The 17,800-nt window shown below is 36.4% G+C and overlaps 1 protein-coding gene across 1 annotated transcript in view; it reads right to left on the bottom strand.

Moving 5' to 3' along the window:
• Nucleotides 1–7,411: 7,411 nt before the first annotated feature.
• Nucleotides 7,412–17,800, bottom strand: part of LOC124556259 — a 462,906-nt gene continuing 452,517 nt past the window's right edge. The window contains exon 18 of the mRNA XM_047130246.1: nt 7,412–9,633. Within this exon, the coding sequence (XP_046986202.1) occupies nt 8,101–9,633 (1,533 nt within the window). The 3' untranslated portion in view covers nt 7,412–8,100. The remainder of the gene's footprint in view (nt 9,634–17,800) is intronic.

The raw sequence follows: 17,800 nt of genomic DNA, 5'->3' as shown, positions 1-17,800 counted from the left end.
TTATTAATAGACTTTCTTGGGACAGTTTACGTCTATCTCCAAGAATCTACCATTTCAGTTTTTTTCAGTATCTCTGTGACACTTACTCACAGATCAAAGAAATATGTGACAATTCATGCTGTCCTTCTCTGTATACTTTCAATATCTGCTGTTAGTCCTATTTGGTTTGGGTGCCACACACTTGACCAATATTCTAGAAGTGTTTATTTATAAATTATAGAGCACAGGAATCAGTCATCCTTTCTTGTAAGTTTTATTTGGCAGATCCAGATTTCGGCTAGTGCCTGCCCATTATCAATGCACTATTTTCTAGTCTCGATACATGTCAGTTCCCTGTTGCTCGGGCGTCAGTCACAGTTCTTTGAATACTCAAGACTGACTGACGCCCAGACAACAGGGAACTGACATGTATTGAGACAAGAAAATAGGGCATTGATAATGACTAGGCACTAGTTAAAATCTGGATTTGCCAAATAAAACCTACAAAAAAGGAAGGATGACTGATTGCTGCACTCTATAATTTATAAATAATATCCCAGTCTCTCAGTGCACCAACTTTCCTATTGGACGGTAACCCGATTCTAGAACTGGTCGTATGAGTGATTTTTAAGCAGTCTCCTCTGTAGACTGATTGCACTTCTCAGTATTCTGCTAATAAACCAAAGACTATCACCTGCTTTGTGCACTACTGAGCCTATGTAATAATTCCATTTCATATCCCTACAAGACATTACACACAGGTATTTGTATAAGTTGGCTGATTCCAACAGTGAATCATTGATGTTATAATCAGAGGATATAATGTTTTTTTCATTTTGTGAAGTGCACAAGTTTACATTTCTGAACATTTAAAGAGAGTTGCCAGGCTTTGCACCCCTATGAAATCTTATCGAGATCCAACTGAAAATTTATGCAGCTTCTTTCAGACAGTGCTTCATACTAGATAACTTCATTATTTGGAAAAAGTCTGAGGTAATTATTAATATTGTCTGCAAGGTCTTTAATATGCAACATGAACAGCAAGGGTCCTACACACACTTTTGCTGGGGCTCACCTGAAGTTACTTCCACGTATGATGATGGCTCTCCATCCAAGATAACATGCTGTGTCCTCCATATCAAAAAGTCCTCAATTGAGTCACAAATTTCACTTGTCATCATACTTTTGACAAGAAGCATAAGTGTGGTGCTGAGTCAAATGCTTTTCATAAATCACAAAATACTGCATCTGCCTGATGGCCTTGATCCAAAGCTTTCACTACGTCATATGAGAAAACAGCAAGTTGTATTTCACATCCTGTGTGAGTCTCTTCGTGCCTGTATAAATACTGCACTCACTGTAGTCAAGCCTTGGTATCATTCTAAGGTTTTTACCCCTAACTCTTCCTTCCATTACCAAATTAAGTATTTTTTCATGTCTCAGAATGTGTCCTATTATTCCTTTTAGTCAAGTTGGCCCTATAAAGTTACTTTTTTCCTAATTCATTGTGGTACCTCATCACTAGTTACTTGAGACACCATAATCATACAATCTTCAGCCCTGTTCTATAACTTGTAATTGCCTCTTGTCTGTACTGTTTATCATGCGTGTTTTATTTCTGTGTAAGTCTACAATCCTGAAAAAGTATTTTCAGAAGGCTTTATAACACTTAAATTTATAGTCAATTTTAACAAAATTTCTCCTTTTCAAAGTAGTTTTTGTAAATATTTTCAGTCTGCATTTTATGTCCTCTTTCCTTTGGTCATCATCAGTTCCAAATAGTAAACTTTGACTACTATTTTTGGTGTCACATTTCCTAAACTAATGCCCTCAGCATCACCCAGTTTGATTGGTGTACACTCCATTACCATTGTTTCACTTTTTGTTCCATTCATTCCATTCAGCTGATCTTCCAAGTCCTTTGCTCTATCTGACAGAATTATACTATTGTCAGAAAACTTTAAAGCTTTTATTCATTCTTGCTGAACAGTAATTACTTTTCCCAATTATTCCATGGTTTCTTTTACTCCATGTTTTAGGTACTGATAGAATTTTGCCTAGCTTTGTTATGATAAGCCATTCATTATGATGATCACAGTAATTTACCTGCATTCCTTATCATTATTAGAACTAATCCTGTATTACCTTAGTTTGATTTTGTGTTGATAGCCCTGTATACACCTGAACAGAAGTCATGTTCTTCAAATCACTGTACTTCTCCAATTACTACAAAATTTTTCTTCAATTTTACACCAGGAAAATTTTACTCAGAGGCTACCATATCACTACCTCAAACAACAGAGCTCCACGTCCTCAGGAAATTGAGTGTAGAAGCTTTTAGATGATCACAGTACTAATTTAGAAAGGGCAGTTTGGCTCATGTTACAAAGCCAAATTGACAATCCAGATCGTTGCCCTGTAACTACTGGAAAGGTTTTTGGCCCTCTTCAGGTACCATATGTTGGCCTGGCCTCAGTACAGACACTCTTCTGATGTGGTTGCAACTATGGCACATCTATCTGTATCAAGCACCCTGTTGTTTATTGATGGTTTCATAAAAATTAAATTTTGATATGTGTTCTATCATCTTCAATTTCACGCTACTCATTTTTGCTATCCCATTTCATTTCAGTCTTGATGTTTTTAAATCGATCCATATAACCTTCCCATTCGCATTGTTCTGTTGGTATCTTCAGTGATTTAGCAGTTTTTACAGTATCCTCCAATTATTGAAGTATTCTGTAGAAATAACAGGGATTGGACAAAAAATATGAAAGCACTGTCAGAAATGGATGCTTGAAAATAAATACAGATGCTAGCCAAGCCTGCAGGCTACCCTGTTATATTTGACCATGAATGGCACCTGTTCAATGTCCTCAACATTTCATGGTCAGAACAGTGTTCTGTGCAGTTGGGAGCACATTATATCACAGCTGAGTGAATCTGAACATGGGCAAATTGCAGGTCCTCTTATGGTGGGTGCTTTCCATAGTTTTTGGTGTTTCAAGAGGCACCATATAAAAAATTTATATTGCATACAAGGAGAGCATGAAAAAAATCATCTGATAAGTCAAAGTTTGGATGAAAGTCTGTGGAACAATCATGACAGGTAGTCATTGGAGAGTATTGTTATGAAAAATGAGAAGACAATAGCTGCAAAAGTCACTGCAGAACTGTATGTCGTACTCAAGGACCCTTTCAGTAACGAAAAAACGTGAAGGAAGCTCTATAAGCAGGGAATTGCATGAGAAGCTGGAATTCCAAAGCCACTCACTATTGATGCAAATGCTCACATGAGAGATGAGTCTTGCCTCACGTTGTTTCCAACTTCTTGTCCAGTTTACGTCCCAAGAGTGAACATGGCGGGGGTTAAGTGATGATTTGGGTAGCCATATCATGGCATTCCCAGGGCCCCAAGTTCCATTACCACCAAGGGTTATGTGACCATTTAGGCCAATCAGATCCATCCCATGGTACTGTATTTGTTTCTCTATGGTGGTGCTGTGTTCTAAGGTGACAGGGCCATTGTTCAGACAACTCAAATTGTCCAGGACTGGCTTTTAGAACACGAAGATGAACTGTCACATCTCCCCTGTCAATCACAGTCACCAGAGCTCAATGTTATTGAACCTTTGTGGTCTACTTTGGAGAGAAGGGTGTGTACTCACTATCCACCTCCATCATCATTACCTTAACTTGCCACTATTTAGAGGAAGAATGGTACAAGATTTTCTTAAAAGTGATTCAGGGCCTGCATTTATCCATTTTGAGTTGGTTGGGAGCTATTTTGAATGCCGATGGGTTTCCTACACCATTTTAGGTTTTAATTTTTAAATTCATAAGGGAGTTTTGATGAGAGGCTACTTTGCTGGTATATGATTTCAGTTTGATGTATATACGTCCAAAAGTCTTCTACCTAAGAGTGATGGAACTGTAATGAAGACAGAAACTTGATTACATGTTCAGTCATCCTTATTAAGGTTGCCTGTGCTTCTGTAAATTACTTCAAAGCTGAAATGAATTCCATCTCCAAATGCATTTATCTGAGAAAGTACATCATTCCTTCTGATATCAGTATCATAGAATATGGAACAGTTATTAAAAGCAAGAGTGAACCCTCAGTTTCTTGCCATATTTTTTGTTAATCCTTGCTTTAGGTTCTCAGAGTAGTAAGCAATATAGAGTGATTTAATTATGAACTGCCTATTTCACTACATCTAGCAAAAATAGAATTAGAAATCATCATATGGTGCTGCTATTGCTTCAGTAAATTTCAGAGACAAAGGAAATTGCTTTAGTAACTGTTGCTTCAGGATTGTCACATCAATATTTTGGGTGAGTAGTATCATTAATTTTCAGCAGAAATATCTTAAAGCAAGGCAATATAAGTTTGTGTTCATTCCAGTCTGCTTCATTAAGGCTCTTACTGAGATTGTTTCTGCGATATCAATTTTTCCAGCATCTTGAAGGTCTGCAATACTTCATTCTTTGATGTGGAGTCCATTGCCATATTCATTTTGGTCATTTTGTGTCTTGCATACATTGTAAGTGACCATGCCAGAGTAGGTACTTCCTTTCAATGCAGTCTAGAATTGTGCTCTTGACATTCGTATTCTCTTTGAGTCTGTCATTTCTGACTGGACAATGCCTAGAAAATCCACAATTTCGTCTCCAAACATCTATCTTGGCAGCAAACAGATAGTTTTTTTTTCCTTTGAGTTAGTTCCCACAACTCTGGACCATACTTTGTGATACTTTCAACAATGAAATGACAGGTGATACGTTTTGGTCTGTGTGTTATATTGTTGTTCCAGAGGACAACATTTAATTGTTTTATGGTTCACTTGCCCTAGCCATTTATTGTTCATACCATCCATACTTCTACCATTTGACAACCATTTCACTCACAAGTATTCAAAGTTATGATGTCCTTTAACAATATCAGCACCTACTTTTATTTCATTAACAGTATTTTCTCCTACCTTCAGATATTCTGTTCGAGATATGTTTATAGTAAGTCCCCATTTTTTGTATTCTTCTTTTAATTTGTTAAGTATATAATTGGCATCTTCCTCATCGCCAATTATTATCACTTGATCATCAACAAAAAAATAAGGTGAACAAGATCTCATTGTCTCAGGGGATACCCGTTTCTCAGCATTTCCTTTTCCAAGATTTCAATATCTCTTCCAGGTAAAGCTTAAACAATGTAGGAGTGAGTGTGCATCTTTGGCATAGATCATTTATCACCTCACATTCTTGATATAGCCAATTTATCATTTTCACCATTGCTGTACAGCCTTTGTAGAAAAATCTGATTTCTTTCATGTAGCTGAATGATACACCATCATCATGAGACTTGTCCACAACTTATTTTGTAGAATTGTGTCATAATTTTTTTGGAGGTCCTTTTATTGAAAAGGTTTCTAGAGGTAAATACTCCTTTTGATTGCTTCTTCTCTCCCTTTTTTCAAGCTATGACCATAAATTCTTGCCATGTAAGGCGTTGCACTCATACCACAATAATTTTCACGCTCTCTCCTGTTTCCTTTCCTAAATATTCATTGGATAATGGCCTTTCATGACAGCTTTGGAGCTTTGGAGTCTCCAAGACATCAGAAATCACTGGCAACATCACAAAAAGTTTTGACAGTGCTGCGTCAATAAATTCAATACAAATTAATCTTGGATCCAGTTCTCTTCCATTTTTCATGGTATTAATTGTATATTGGAGTTGTTTAGGGATTATTGGTGAGCTTTTATCTTTAATAATTTCAGTTTCTGGTGGGTTCTCAGTTAATGCCACTCTGTTCTCTTAGTAGTCCTTGATAGTGTTGTACCCATTCTTGCATGCTAATGAGGTGTATGTCTGCTTGACCTTTTTTTAATATCTTCCTGGCTTTATGTACTCATGTGGTCCCCATTACTTTTTCTATCTCTTAACCAGTTTTTTCCCAAGCTGTGTTCTTAGCCTTAATCATTGTGTCTGTGTATTCTTTTTCCTCTCTCTGTGTACCCAACAATCACTGTATGATTTTGAGCTTAACCATCTATTATGAACTTCCTTCTTATTTTCTACTTACTCTTGCACTGCATCAGTCCCCCCTCATCAAATTTTCTATTTTTCTTTTGGTTTTATTTTTCTCCTGGTATTACATATGTTGCCGTGTGGATGGCTTCTTTAACCATTTCATACATCTTATCTGGAGAATTTTCTTCAACAGTGGCAAGTTTTTCTGCTAGCCTTACTGGTACAAAAATGGATAGAATTATGGTCAGGACTTTGTTAAGTTGTATTGAATAATAGTGACTTTCTGTGATTTGGTAATCAGTATACAACTTTTAACTAAGGGCTCCTTATTCAACTACTGGCAAAAAGAGAAAAATATGGAATGGTATAGAAGTTGGGCAGATCTTGTTAGGGAAAGCAGAGGGCACTCATTGTGAGTAACAAAAGAGATAAATTTTACAAGAAACAATGTCCTTCAGATGCCATAAATTGCCATCAACTAAATATTACAAGCAGGCTAAATTGAAAACTATTAGTCAGAAAACTTAGTTGTTTGTAGGAAACTATTGAAAAATTCCACATATCTTAGTCCCCACTGTATTTGTAGGTACAGCATGAAGATGCAGCTATGAATATGGGTTCATAATCTCTTATAAAGACACTAGTTAAAACAGAACAAGATCAATCTCAGTAGAAATCACTTTCATACAGTAGATTGTATCAGGTATTATCTTTATTCACAACTAGAGATACAATAGTTACATCAGTTACAAAAGGACACAATTTCAGATTTGACTTTTAGTGAAGTGTCATTTCAGCTATTTGCTCATTTCTTAAAAATATTCACTTAAGTAGTCCATGTATTTTCACTTTATTTACAAATTCCAAAGTTACTGTGTGTGTGTGTGTGTGTGTGTGTGTGTCTGTGTGTGTGTGTGTGTCTCTGTGTGTGAAGGTGCCCATGTGTGGATCTGTATGTAAATGCATATCTGGAGCACAGCACACACATGAATGAGATTTTAATGTCAAATGCACACAGTTGTAAGTATGAATCCATGTGTCACAGAACATATGTCATTTCAGAAAATACTAATTTTTCTAGTAGAAAAATAATGTTTCACATTATTCATAAATATATTGACATAATACTGGTTCCATATAACAAAATAGTAGGGGGGCCACAAAAGTGTTATTCTGAGGAAAATAAACTTCACTACATTTGTTTTATTCTGTATTATTCTCTGCATTTCTAAAACACAGTCCTACATAAAACTTAATGATAAATGACATCTGTGATGAGAGATCCATAGTTTACAAAGGTCTAACACATATTAACATAATGCTTCTTTGAAACTATTTTTCTTAAAAATGATGCTTCATATTTCACACTAGGTAGTCCTTCATTTATAAATACAAGCTATTTTCCCATTTGAGCAAAATTTTTGAAATGATTAAGCATACTACTTAGTGTTGTAGTATACTGCAAGTGAATTTTTTTGTCACCTATCTCTCTATTTTGTGAATGATGAGTTGTTTCATATGAGGAATGGAAAAATTTTCAATTGAAAATATATCCTCAAACTAGTGTGAATCTTAATTTTAAATCTGACTTTTATTTGTAACTGAAAAACATTTTTCATCTCATTATGTTGAAATGTTGGACAATGTAGACAATGCACAGCTGTTGAGCAAATACTGGTTTTGAAGAAGAAGAAAGTAATATAAGTGTGATAGCAGTCAGAATAAGAGAGAAAATTGTCTTCTTCACTCATGAAATGATCCACGAAAACAGTTTGATAGGTGTCCTGTGACTTATAGTTGTAGGCAACAGATTTACCTATAAAGTTACAAACAGAAATATTTACATATACGCATCTCTAAACATGTTCAATCTCAAATGCTTCTCTTTTTCTTGTAGACATTCACAGTACAAATAGTTTCTTTTGCACTTTTGTCAGGTATAGTGATGTTTCTTTTAATAAAGGAAAACTTTTCATTTTTGTTGTAAAAGCATTTGTTCGCAGACTTAACACTATACAAATAAATTAATGTCTATCACACTGGAAGTCAAAAACAAAGATTCATAATACTTTGTGTTCTGTGACTCTCTTTCACTTTTTACTTCTAGTAGTTGTTAACTGAATGTCTTTCAAATCTTTGTAAGCAGGCATATCTTTTGAGACAATATTTTTGCTAGAGTTTTTTGTCTCTAAATTAGTGTTTTCAGTTAAAGTGGGAGTCTCTTTGGTTGCTATGGTACCACCATAGAGTCTATTTTTTATTTCACCTGAATCCTTATTAAGTATTGGGGGAATCTGACTATTATTAACACACTGAACATCAATTTTCTTTCCATCAACAACTTGCTCAGCATTTAGTCTAACAGAAGGGTTGTTTGTGTAAATTTTTTGGCCATTAATAACTATAAATGTATGAGAAATTATTTTCTCCCTCTCTAATTTTTGTACCAGATTCTTTGGGGGCAAAATGTTTCCATCACTTTTTGTTATAAGATTTCTAACTTCAGTACATGGGTCATGATATGATCCATTTTTATTACTTGCACTTGAATTGGTTGATATGTGATCCGGTGTTGATACAGTCAGCCTTGAGTCTGTCTCACATAAATACTTTTTAGCACAGTGAATTTGGTGAGGTTTCTGACAAGGGCTATCTGGTGAATGTTCAGTTGTACAAATTCCAGAAATATAACCTTGATCTGAATGACTGACAGTTTTGATAAATGTTTCTTCTTTAAGATTTGAGCTTGTGTGCACTGTGACAGGAGAATCTCCCTCAGCTAAAGGAGTTTCTTTACGGACAGTCATTGTTGTTATTTCATGTGATTTAAGCTTTGGCTGTGTTCTCATGAACTGCCAAGATGTGTCTTCACCTTCTTTTGCAGTGAGTGTATCTTGGCTTTCTGTGTAAGTCATATGAAATGGTGCTTTGCTATATAGCTGCAGAGAACAATGTATGCTATTTCCTCGTTTGAAACTACTTAAATCATTTGAAAAACTCTGGCTTTTCACATGCATACTTTGCGTTCTACAAATGGTTGGTCTATTCACGAGGGTCTTTTCCAACTCCTTTTTCAAAGTGCCTGAGATACTATTACTGTTATTTGAAGTTGCTGATACAATATGTGGATCTTGTAGTTCAATAAAATTGGCAGCACATTTAAATGTATCATCTGATTCTGAAGAAGTGTTAAATACATTTTGAAATTTCCAAGATGAATAAGACTGACCTCGAGATTTACTGTGGGAGTCTTTTGAAAGAGGTTTTCCCCATATCAAACTGTTACCACCATCATTGGAATTATTTTCTTTATCTAAGTTAACTTTGTGTGTCGACTGAGAGCAAATGCTTGATGAAACAGTGTTCAGTGAGTGTGAATTCCCTATGAATGAAGATGGTACAGCTCCACGGAATTCCTTAATTTGTTTCCTTCTGATGCATGCAGCCCAAGCAAGCCTTGCTTGTGAATACTGTACACATCTTACAATAAATATGATGAATCCTTGCAGAGAATTTGATATGCAAAACAAGTACTGAAATACAAGTTCTGTACTACCAAAAGCAAATGCTCCAAATACCCATGTCACTCCTAGTAAAGTCATGACAGCAAATGCACCTCGAACCTAAAAAGGGAACAGAAACAAATGTTAGCTCCAAAATTTGTTATTTTAAGTAATACATAAAATAAATACAGGTAGATCTGTTTAACATAAAGAAGTATACTCAATAAAGTTACATTAACATTTAAGAAATTTATACTAAAGTAATAACTTTTTCAAACAAGATGGAAATCCTAAGTTTGTTCTCTGCGAAACTAAAGAAAGACAATTAGCTTTCCACTGTATGAGGGAATAACATTGGGCACATATAGTAGGTAGAGTCTTATTGTATGATGCAACAGAAGGGAGAGCAATGGGAGCAAAAAGTGAGGTAATAAAATGGAATGAAAGTGGTTGCAGCAGCAGTTTAAGAGGGGAGACAATGGCAGAAATGGGTGAGAATATGTGGATTGAGAGGGCAACTGTAGTGTGGAGAAAGAAGGAAAATGGCCAGCACTAGAAACTTGAGAATAAATAATCTATAATGAATATAGTTAATAAATTACCATACAGCTGAGGCATAGAAAAACAGCCTCATAATAAGGTTGGAAATAAATTTTCAAGATAATCATGTGTTAAAAATGCCACATTGTGGAGTTATGGCCATAAAACACCAGCCAGTAAGCAATGAGTATGCAGAAGTTTTTCTGGCAACCAAAACTCACTGGGGGTGTCTAGGAGTGCAGTTTTGTCTGACAAAGGTGATCATATGTTATGTCAATCATTCCTTTGACTATATCAAATTGGCAGCAATGTTGGAGACAGGGATTTTGAGCATTAGCTGTAAAACATGTGACTTGAGAAAAAAATGAGTTTTAAAAATTTAATTTCAGTCTGCTCTTTCAACATTGTCTTAGTCCAAACCTACTAATCTACTGTAGTGACTAGAATGAAGGTTCATTCATGCTCTCTCTACGTTTGCAAAAATTTAAAACATGTGGCCTTCAGATTTCATAATTAACAATGTTATTAACATTAATATTTTGCTCCGGTGTTGTTTCTGCAGGACAAGTTATTACCTTGACAAATTAGAAACATTACAGTACTTTTAGTGGAACTGACTTAATAGTCAAGTTTTACCAAGTAAACACCAGAGAACTCAACATCTAATGTCAGGAGTCACAGACAGGAATTTCATGTTTGCATGTCTTTGACTGTTCAGCTGAAACCATTATAATCAACTAATTTAATTATTGACTAGAGTGTTTAGTGTAATAGATATTAGCTGGGGAAAGTTAGTTTAAATGTACACACTTTCACACCCTTTTCGGGGACTGGCTACTGTTTTACAGCTGTAGCTCCACATTGCGTTTCCTACCTATGATGACCTGAAAAAAACTGTTTGTTTCAATGTACCCTACACTGCTCTGATCTTATTATCTGTTGTTTCTTTCCACCCCATAAGCACATTTATATTGTCTCAGTGCTGCAATTTGACTGGTTTGAGGGACTGTGATCAGGTGGAATGGGTGGGAGGGAAAAATCATAGGGGAAGGGAAGGGATGGGTGCAGGGTAGGGAGTGTGATAACTAGAGGTTAAGGCAGCAAGGGAATGAGATAAGAATGTGGTACCAGCAAACCCACCTTCCTGCAGGCAGGCATGTGAAACAGAGTGAAGTGATGGAGTGGGTTGACACCCTGCTACAGGTTGATGTGCAGTGTACAATAATTGATGGTGTAGGTTTAGGGTGGGGACAAGACAGAACACAGGAAGAAGCAGACTATGGAGAGAACAATTTTGGTGTAGATTAATGCAATGAAGTGGGGGGTGGGGGGATCACAGTATTTATTCAATTCAGAAAATCTAGTATTCTACATCTACATCTACATCCATACTCCGCAAGCCACCTGACGGTGTGTGGCGGAGGGTACCTCGAGTATCTCTATCGGTTCTCCCTTCTATTCCAGTCTCGTATTGTTTGTGGAAAGAAAGATTGTCGGTATGCCTATGTGTGGGATCTAATCTCTCTGATTTTATCCTCATGGTCTCTTTGCAAGAGATACGTAGGAGGGAGCGATATACTGCTTGACTCCTTGGTGAAGGTATGTTCTCAAAACTTCAACAAAAGCCCGTACTGAGGTACTGAGCGTCTCTCTTGCAGAGTCTTTCACTGGAGTTTATCTATCATCTCCATCATGTCCATAATGCTTTCGCGATTACTAAATGATCCTGTAATGAAGCGCGCTGCTCTCCGTTGGATCCTTCCTATCTCTTCTATCAACCCTATCTGGTACGAATCCCACACCGGTGAGCAGTATTCAAGCAGTGGGCGAACAAGTGTACTGTAACCTATTTCCTTTGTTTTTGGATTGCATTTCCTTAGGATTCTTCCAGTGAATCTCAGTCTGGCATCTGCTTTACCGACGATTAATTTTATATGGTCATTCCACTTTAAATCACTCGTAATACCTACTCCTAGATAATTTATGGAATTAACTGCTTCCAGTTGCTGACCTGCTACATTGTAGCTAAATGATAAAGATCTTTCTTTCTATGTATTTGCAGCACATTACACTTGTCTATATTGAGATTCAATTGCCATTTCCTGCACCATGCATCAATTCATTGCAGATCCTCCTGCATTTCAGTACAATTTTCCATTGTTACAACCTCTACTCAATTCAGAAAATCTAGTATTCTACGTCTACATCTACATCCATACTCCAAAAGCCACCTGACAGTGTGTGGCAGAGGGTACTTTGAGTACCTCTATCGGTTCTCCGTTCTATTTTAGTCTCGGATTGTTTGTGGAAAGAAAGATTGACGGTATGCCTATGTGTAGGATCTAATCTCTCTGATTTTATCCTCATAGTCTCTTCACAAGATATATGTAGGAGGCAGCAATATACTGATTGACTCATCGGTGAAGGTATGTTCTTGAAACTTCAACAAAAGCCCGTACCGAGCTACTGAGTGTCTCTCTTGCAGAGACTTCCACTGGAGTTTATCTGTCATCTTCGTAATGCTTTCACAATTACTAAATGATCCTATAATGAAGCGCGCTGCTCTCCATTGGATCTTCTCTCTCTCTTCTATCACAGGATGTGGAGGGGAGCCAAGTACACAGATAGCACAAGTTGTGTAACAGTTATCCAAGTTGAGCATTTCATGCACAGCACCATCCTAGTCTATTGAGAGTGTCAAGTTTGTTTCTCACCACAAAGTGGCAGCAGCCGTTCGTTTGGGTGGACAGCTGATTGATGGCCATGACCAAATGAAACAATTTGTATAAGTTACCGGTACAGCAGAAGTGTTGTTTCCTACAACAATTTTCACAGGTTGTGCATGAATCTGATGGAGTAGTACACACCTGTGACAGGAGATAATCACCATGACCCTCTTACATATGTCAAAAAATTGTGAGACCGATCATTCGGCCTTCTTTTTATATGCTCAACTTCCCCTATTAGTCGTATGTAGTATGGGTCCTAAGCACTTGTGCAACATTCTAGGATGAATTGTATGAATATTTTGTAAGAAATCTTGTTTGTGTACCAAAATGCATATTCCCCGTATCCTTAGCAATGAACTGCTTTACCTATGACTTGCCTATGTGATCATTTTGTTTCATATCCCGACAAAATGTCACATCCAGGTACTTGCATGTATTGACTGACTCCCATTGAACTAGAACAGAATGAGCTAGTAGGAAGCAGAATCTCTGAGTCACTGAGTGAGACTTTGATACTTGCTCATGTGATTCACTGCACAGCACTATACACAAAAGGCAAATATCGCTGTTCAAGTCCCAGTTCAGTAGATGATTTTAACTTTGTAAGTTATGGTGGCTGTTATTACCGCTACCAGTCAGTGGTAATTTAAAAAACCTCAACATATTTCTTGAGACAGTCATGGTCGAAAAATAGTCAAAATGACTTCAAATTATTAATTTTAACTTGTTTCACATAATCATCACTGTCTATACCCTGCACACAGAAAAATAGTATTGACTCAGTAACAATTCTAAGGTAATGGAGAAGCAAAAATATCTCTCTGTTCTAGTAAATAAAAACATATAATAATAAGAAACTATATGTTTTGCAAACAGGGAAAGAATACCAGCTCCACAATGAGAATATGTCCTTGCTTATGGGTGAGTGTGGTAACTTAATTAGTACCTCAGGTTGCCCTTACTTTCAGGACGAACAGCTATCTGTCTAATGTATCTTTAACTGCCATGTACAGAAATCAGCCCTTCTGCTACTCCTGATTCCATTTCTTTAATCCTGCTCTCATTGTTCCTCCCTTGCCATACTGCAGGCCATTCCCACCCAATCAAAACAATGTCATCTTTTCGTGTTCTCATTTTTCTACTGCCATTGAAACTATCTATCTTACACATCATGGTGCCTCTAACTACCTCTCCACTCTATTCGTGCTTAGCACATCTTATCCCCTATGTTTCCTCTTATCTATCCCCTCCTAACACTCTCGTTAGATGAGCAAAGACTTGTAAACAGTTAGTCATTGTAGCTCTGGATAATTGCATTAGGGTGTTTTATGGTTGAAAGAGAGAGAGAGAGAGTATTTAACCTGAAAAAAAGCAGTATCTTGAAAGTTAGTGATGTTTCTGCATTGGTATGTATGCTCTACATTAATATCCATCTTCAAATGAAGGAGGTGAAGGAGGATTATAGTTTAACATCCTGTCAGCAATGAGGTCAATAGAGATGCAGGAGAAGCTCAGTTTAAGAAAGGATGGGGAAGGAAATTAACTATGACTGCTCAAAGGAACCATCCTGGCATTTGTCTTAAATAATTTAGGGAAATCACGGAAAGCCTAAATCTGAATGGTGAGACAGGGATTGGAGCTGTCATGCTCCTAAATGTAAGTCCAGTGTTCTAGCCAGCTCACCTTCATGTGAGTGGCTGCCTTTCCTAGTTTTGTCTGTTGTTTCCATCTTGGAATTTCTGCTGAATAACTTCTTCTGTGGTTCTGTCATCAGTACTGGGAGATGTTCATCCTGGAGCTATGTAATGGCTAGCTAGCCCAACTGTCTCTTTGTAAATTTAATTTTTAGAATCGATATTTGTTGCAGTCAAAAATATTCTGAATGCTATGACTATGTGGATTAATAAATAGAATGAGTATTTACCATGCAGGAATCGTAACCAAAGCAAACAAAGCACTATGAATTATACTAACATTAACAGACAACTTAGGGATGACCATCATTACTCTATATTACACAAAATTATACAGGTTGTTTCAAAAAGAATGACCAAATGTTGGATGGTAATAATTATGAAACATGGGACATGCTATCAGGGAAGTGTATGTTGTTCGAATGGATGTGGCCTAGAGTTACAGAAAATTGCCATTAGATGTCAGTCAATGCATCTTCTCAGCTTGCAGTCAGTCAGAAGTAAGATAGCATCCACTAAACAGAAGGTATGTTGTGTGCTGCAGTTTGCAAAGAGTGAGTCAGTGATTTCAATCCAGTGTGTTTTTCATCAGCATTCTGGCACTGATCCACCTGCTCCCAAAAACATTTGTCATTGATATCACCAATTTGAAAGAGAAAGGGTGCTTATGCAAAGGTAAGAGTCTAGGTTGACCTCACACTTCTGATGACAATGTGGAAAGAATTTGGTAAATGTTTGAGCAGAGTCCACGAAAGTCTACTTGCAGTGCAAGCTGAGAACTGGCAGTGCCTCGAATGACTGGTGAGTGTTACAGTGTCATTTCATCTATAAACCATAGAAACTACAATTAGTGCAAGCTGATCAGGTTGACATACTACCTCAACAATGGACAGGGCACATGGGAACCTGAGACACTGACCTGCATTCTCGGCCTCCAAGATTGTGGGACATGACACCATGCAATATTTTCTTGTGGGGATGTGTGAAAGAACATGTGTTTATATCCGCTTTACCTTGTGTCATAGAAGAAGTGAAGAACAGAATAACAGCCACCATAACTTCTATAAAAGCAGATACATTGTGTAAAGTGTATGATGAATTTAGCTATCATCTAGATGTTGTTTGTGCTGCTGCTGATGTAAACACAGAGCATTTGCAATACCATAGCTGAAACATGAAGTTTTTGTGAGTATTTTGCAATTGATCTCATTTATATAGTATATTTTTATCGATAAATATGAAATTTTGAAATAAGGTCATTCTTTTTGAAACACCCTGTACTTACCATATGTGTGTGTTTCACATTACTTATGTAAGATCAAACTCTGGATGTCTTTTATTTGTTTTAACAGATCTAAAGGCATCCAAAATTTGGACAAAATTGATAATCAATGTAAAGGAAAGCCACAATAGACTTAAAAACATTTTTTTTTTAAAAATGGGATAATAATCAACTGTTGCAGATATATATCCACTTGATATCATGTCAAGCTTTCACAAATTACAGTTAGCACTGTAGAAGTAAAGAATATGCATCCTTCTGGTTTAATGCTGAGAATCCACACTGAATGAAAAGGCTCTCGAGGACTTCTACACTTTTTGATATATGTAATAGGTTCATAATATAATGTGGAAAATGTAAAGCATATAAAAATATAATGGGTGTGCTTAAATATCAGTGGTAAACTGAGTGCTGCAGTGTATGTAAGTTTCTGCAACCTGAGGTGACAATGTTGGTAAGTACTTGTTTGAGAAAAGAGGTACCTATTAACTCATGGTTCACAGAGGAGGATTACTGGATTAAAGTCAAGAAAAAAGACAAAAGATGTACTGCAGTGTGTTTGGGTTAACAGAAGGAACCTGATGAAGGATCATGGACATTTGACATAATACAAAATCTAATTTTCTTCTTCTCTAACAACCAATATTATAAGCACCTGGTGAGGATAATAATAGTCACAGATGCATGACAAGGAGTATTTATTACAAGCATCTCACATAGTGACATTTGACTGTGTATACAAGTGAAAGCAAAGAAAACCTCCAATGGTGTGAGATAGTTATTACAGAGAGTGTGATTGTTTGAAGCAAACAACAGCTGAAACATGATAAAAATTGTGAATTGAGTAAAACTGTTAATAAATGGCTTCAAGAGGATGTAAGAATACACGATGAAAATTTCCTAAAAGAAAAAACTGAAAAGATCAAAGAGTATGAAGGAAACAAAACAGACATCTTTTCTTGTCAGTTAAGATCGTGGATTGCACAGTAACTAACAAAAAAAGTCTGTAAATATTTGTATGGTTGCTGATATGCATCAGAAAACAATTTCTTCATAACGACAACAATGACATTCCAGAAGTATTGCCAGAAAATGTGGTTAGAGTCATTTGATAAGTAAAGAAAGGGAAGGTGCCTAAACATATAGGTGATTGATCATAACTGATTAAAGCTGGAGGAAAACTGCCACAAAAGGAGCTTGCCAGATTGTTTATCTAATTCTGCAATACTGGGACATTGCTACAATTATTCTCCTGTACAGGAGAGGAGACAGACAAGACATAAAAAACTCTAGGATAATCCAGTTTGTATCTGTAATTTACAAAATATTCATTAATATTATCACCATCTGAATAGAAAAAATGTTAGATTTTAATGAGTCAGAGGAACACATTTGCTTTAGAAATGGATGGACATATCAAAATGGATAATTTCCAAAGTTATAGGAAGGACCGGTGAATATGAATTATCACTTTATATGAAATTCATCCATTTTGAATTAGCTTCTTACTCACTTTTAAACACTGTACTGACAGCCCTTGAGAAACAATATATTTATGGAACCAATTTAATACTTGTAAAGGAGACCACTCACCAGATAGTAGACAGGTTGAGTAGCCAACAGACACAAACAATAGACAAAGAAAACATGCTAACTTTCAGAATAAATCTTTTCTTGTGATAGAGATAGAGAAAACACACACACACACACACACACACACACACACACACACACACACACACACACTGTATAGTGCTAGCATCCAATGCATGGTGCTAATGTACTGAAAAATATAATATGCTATTGCTACAGTTTCCATTAGACTTCAGCAGTATAGTGAGAAGTTCAAAACTGAAATAAGTGTCAGACAAGGACATTCCATATCACCAAAACTACATCTGACAATCTTAGAGCAAGTTTTCTGATCCTTAAACTGGAGAACAATGAATGAGTAGACATTCATGGAACTTATCTGCACCAAATACATTTTGATGATGATGTACTATTTGCCTCTAGTGTTGACAAACTTTGACAATGAATGG

This window comes from Schistocerca americana, chromosome X (genome assembly GCF_021461395.2).
Source record: "Schistocerca americana isolate TAMUIC-IGC-003095 chromosome X, iqSchAmer2.1, whole genome shotgun sequence".
In the NCBI taxonomy this organism is placed as follows: domain Eukaryota; kingdom Metazoa; phylum Arthropoda; class Insecta; order Orthoptera; family Acrididae; genus Schistocerca; species Schistocerca americana.
Note: the sequence above shows the minus strand (reverse complement) of the source record. Positions and strands in the feature narration are given on the sequence as shown.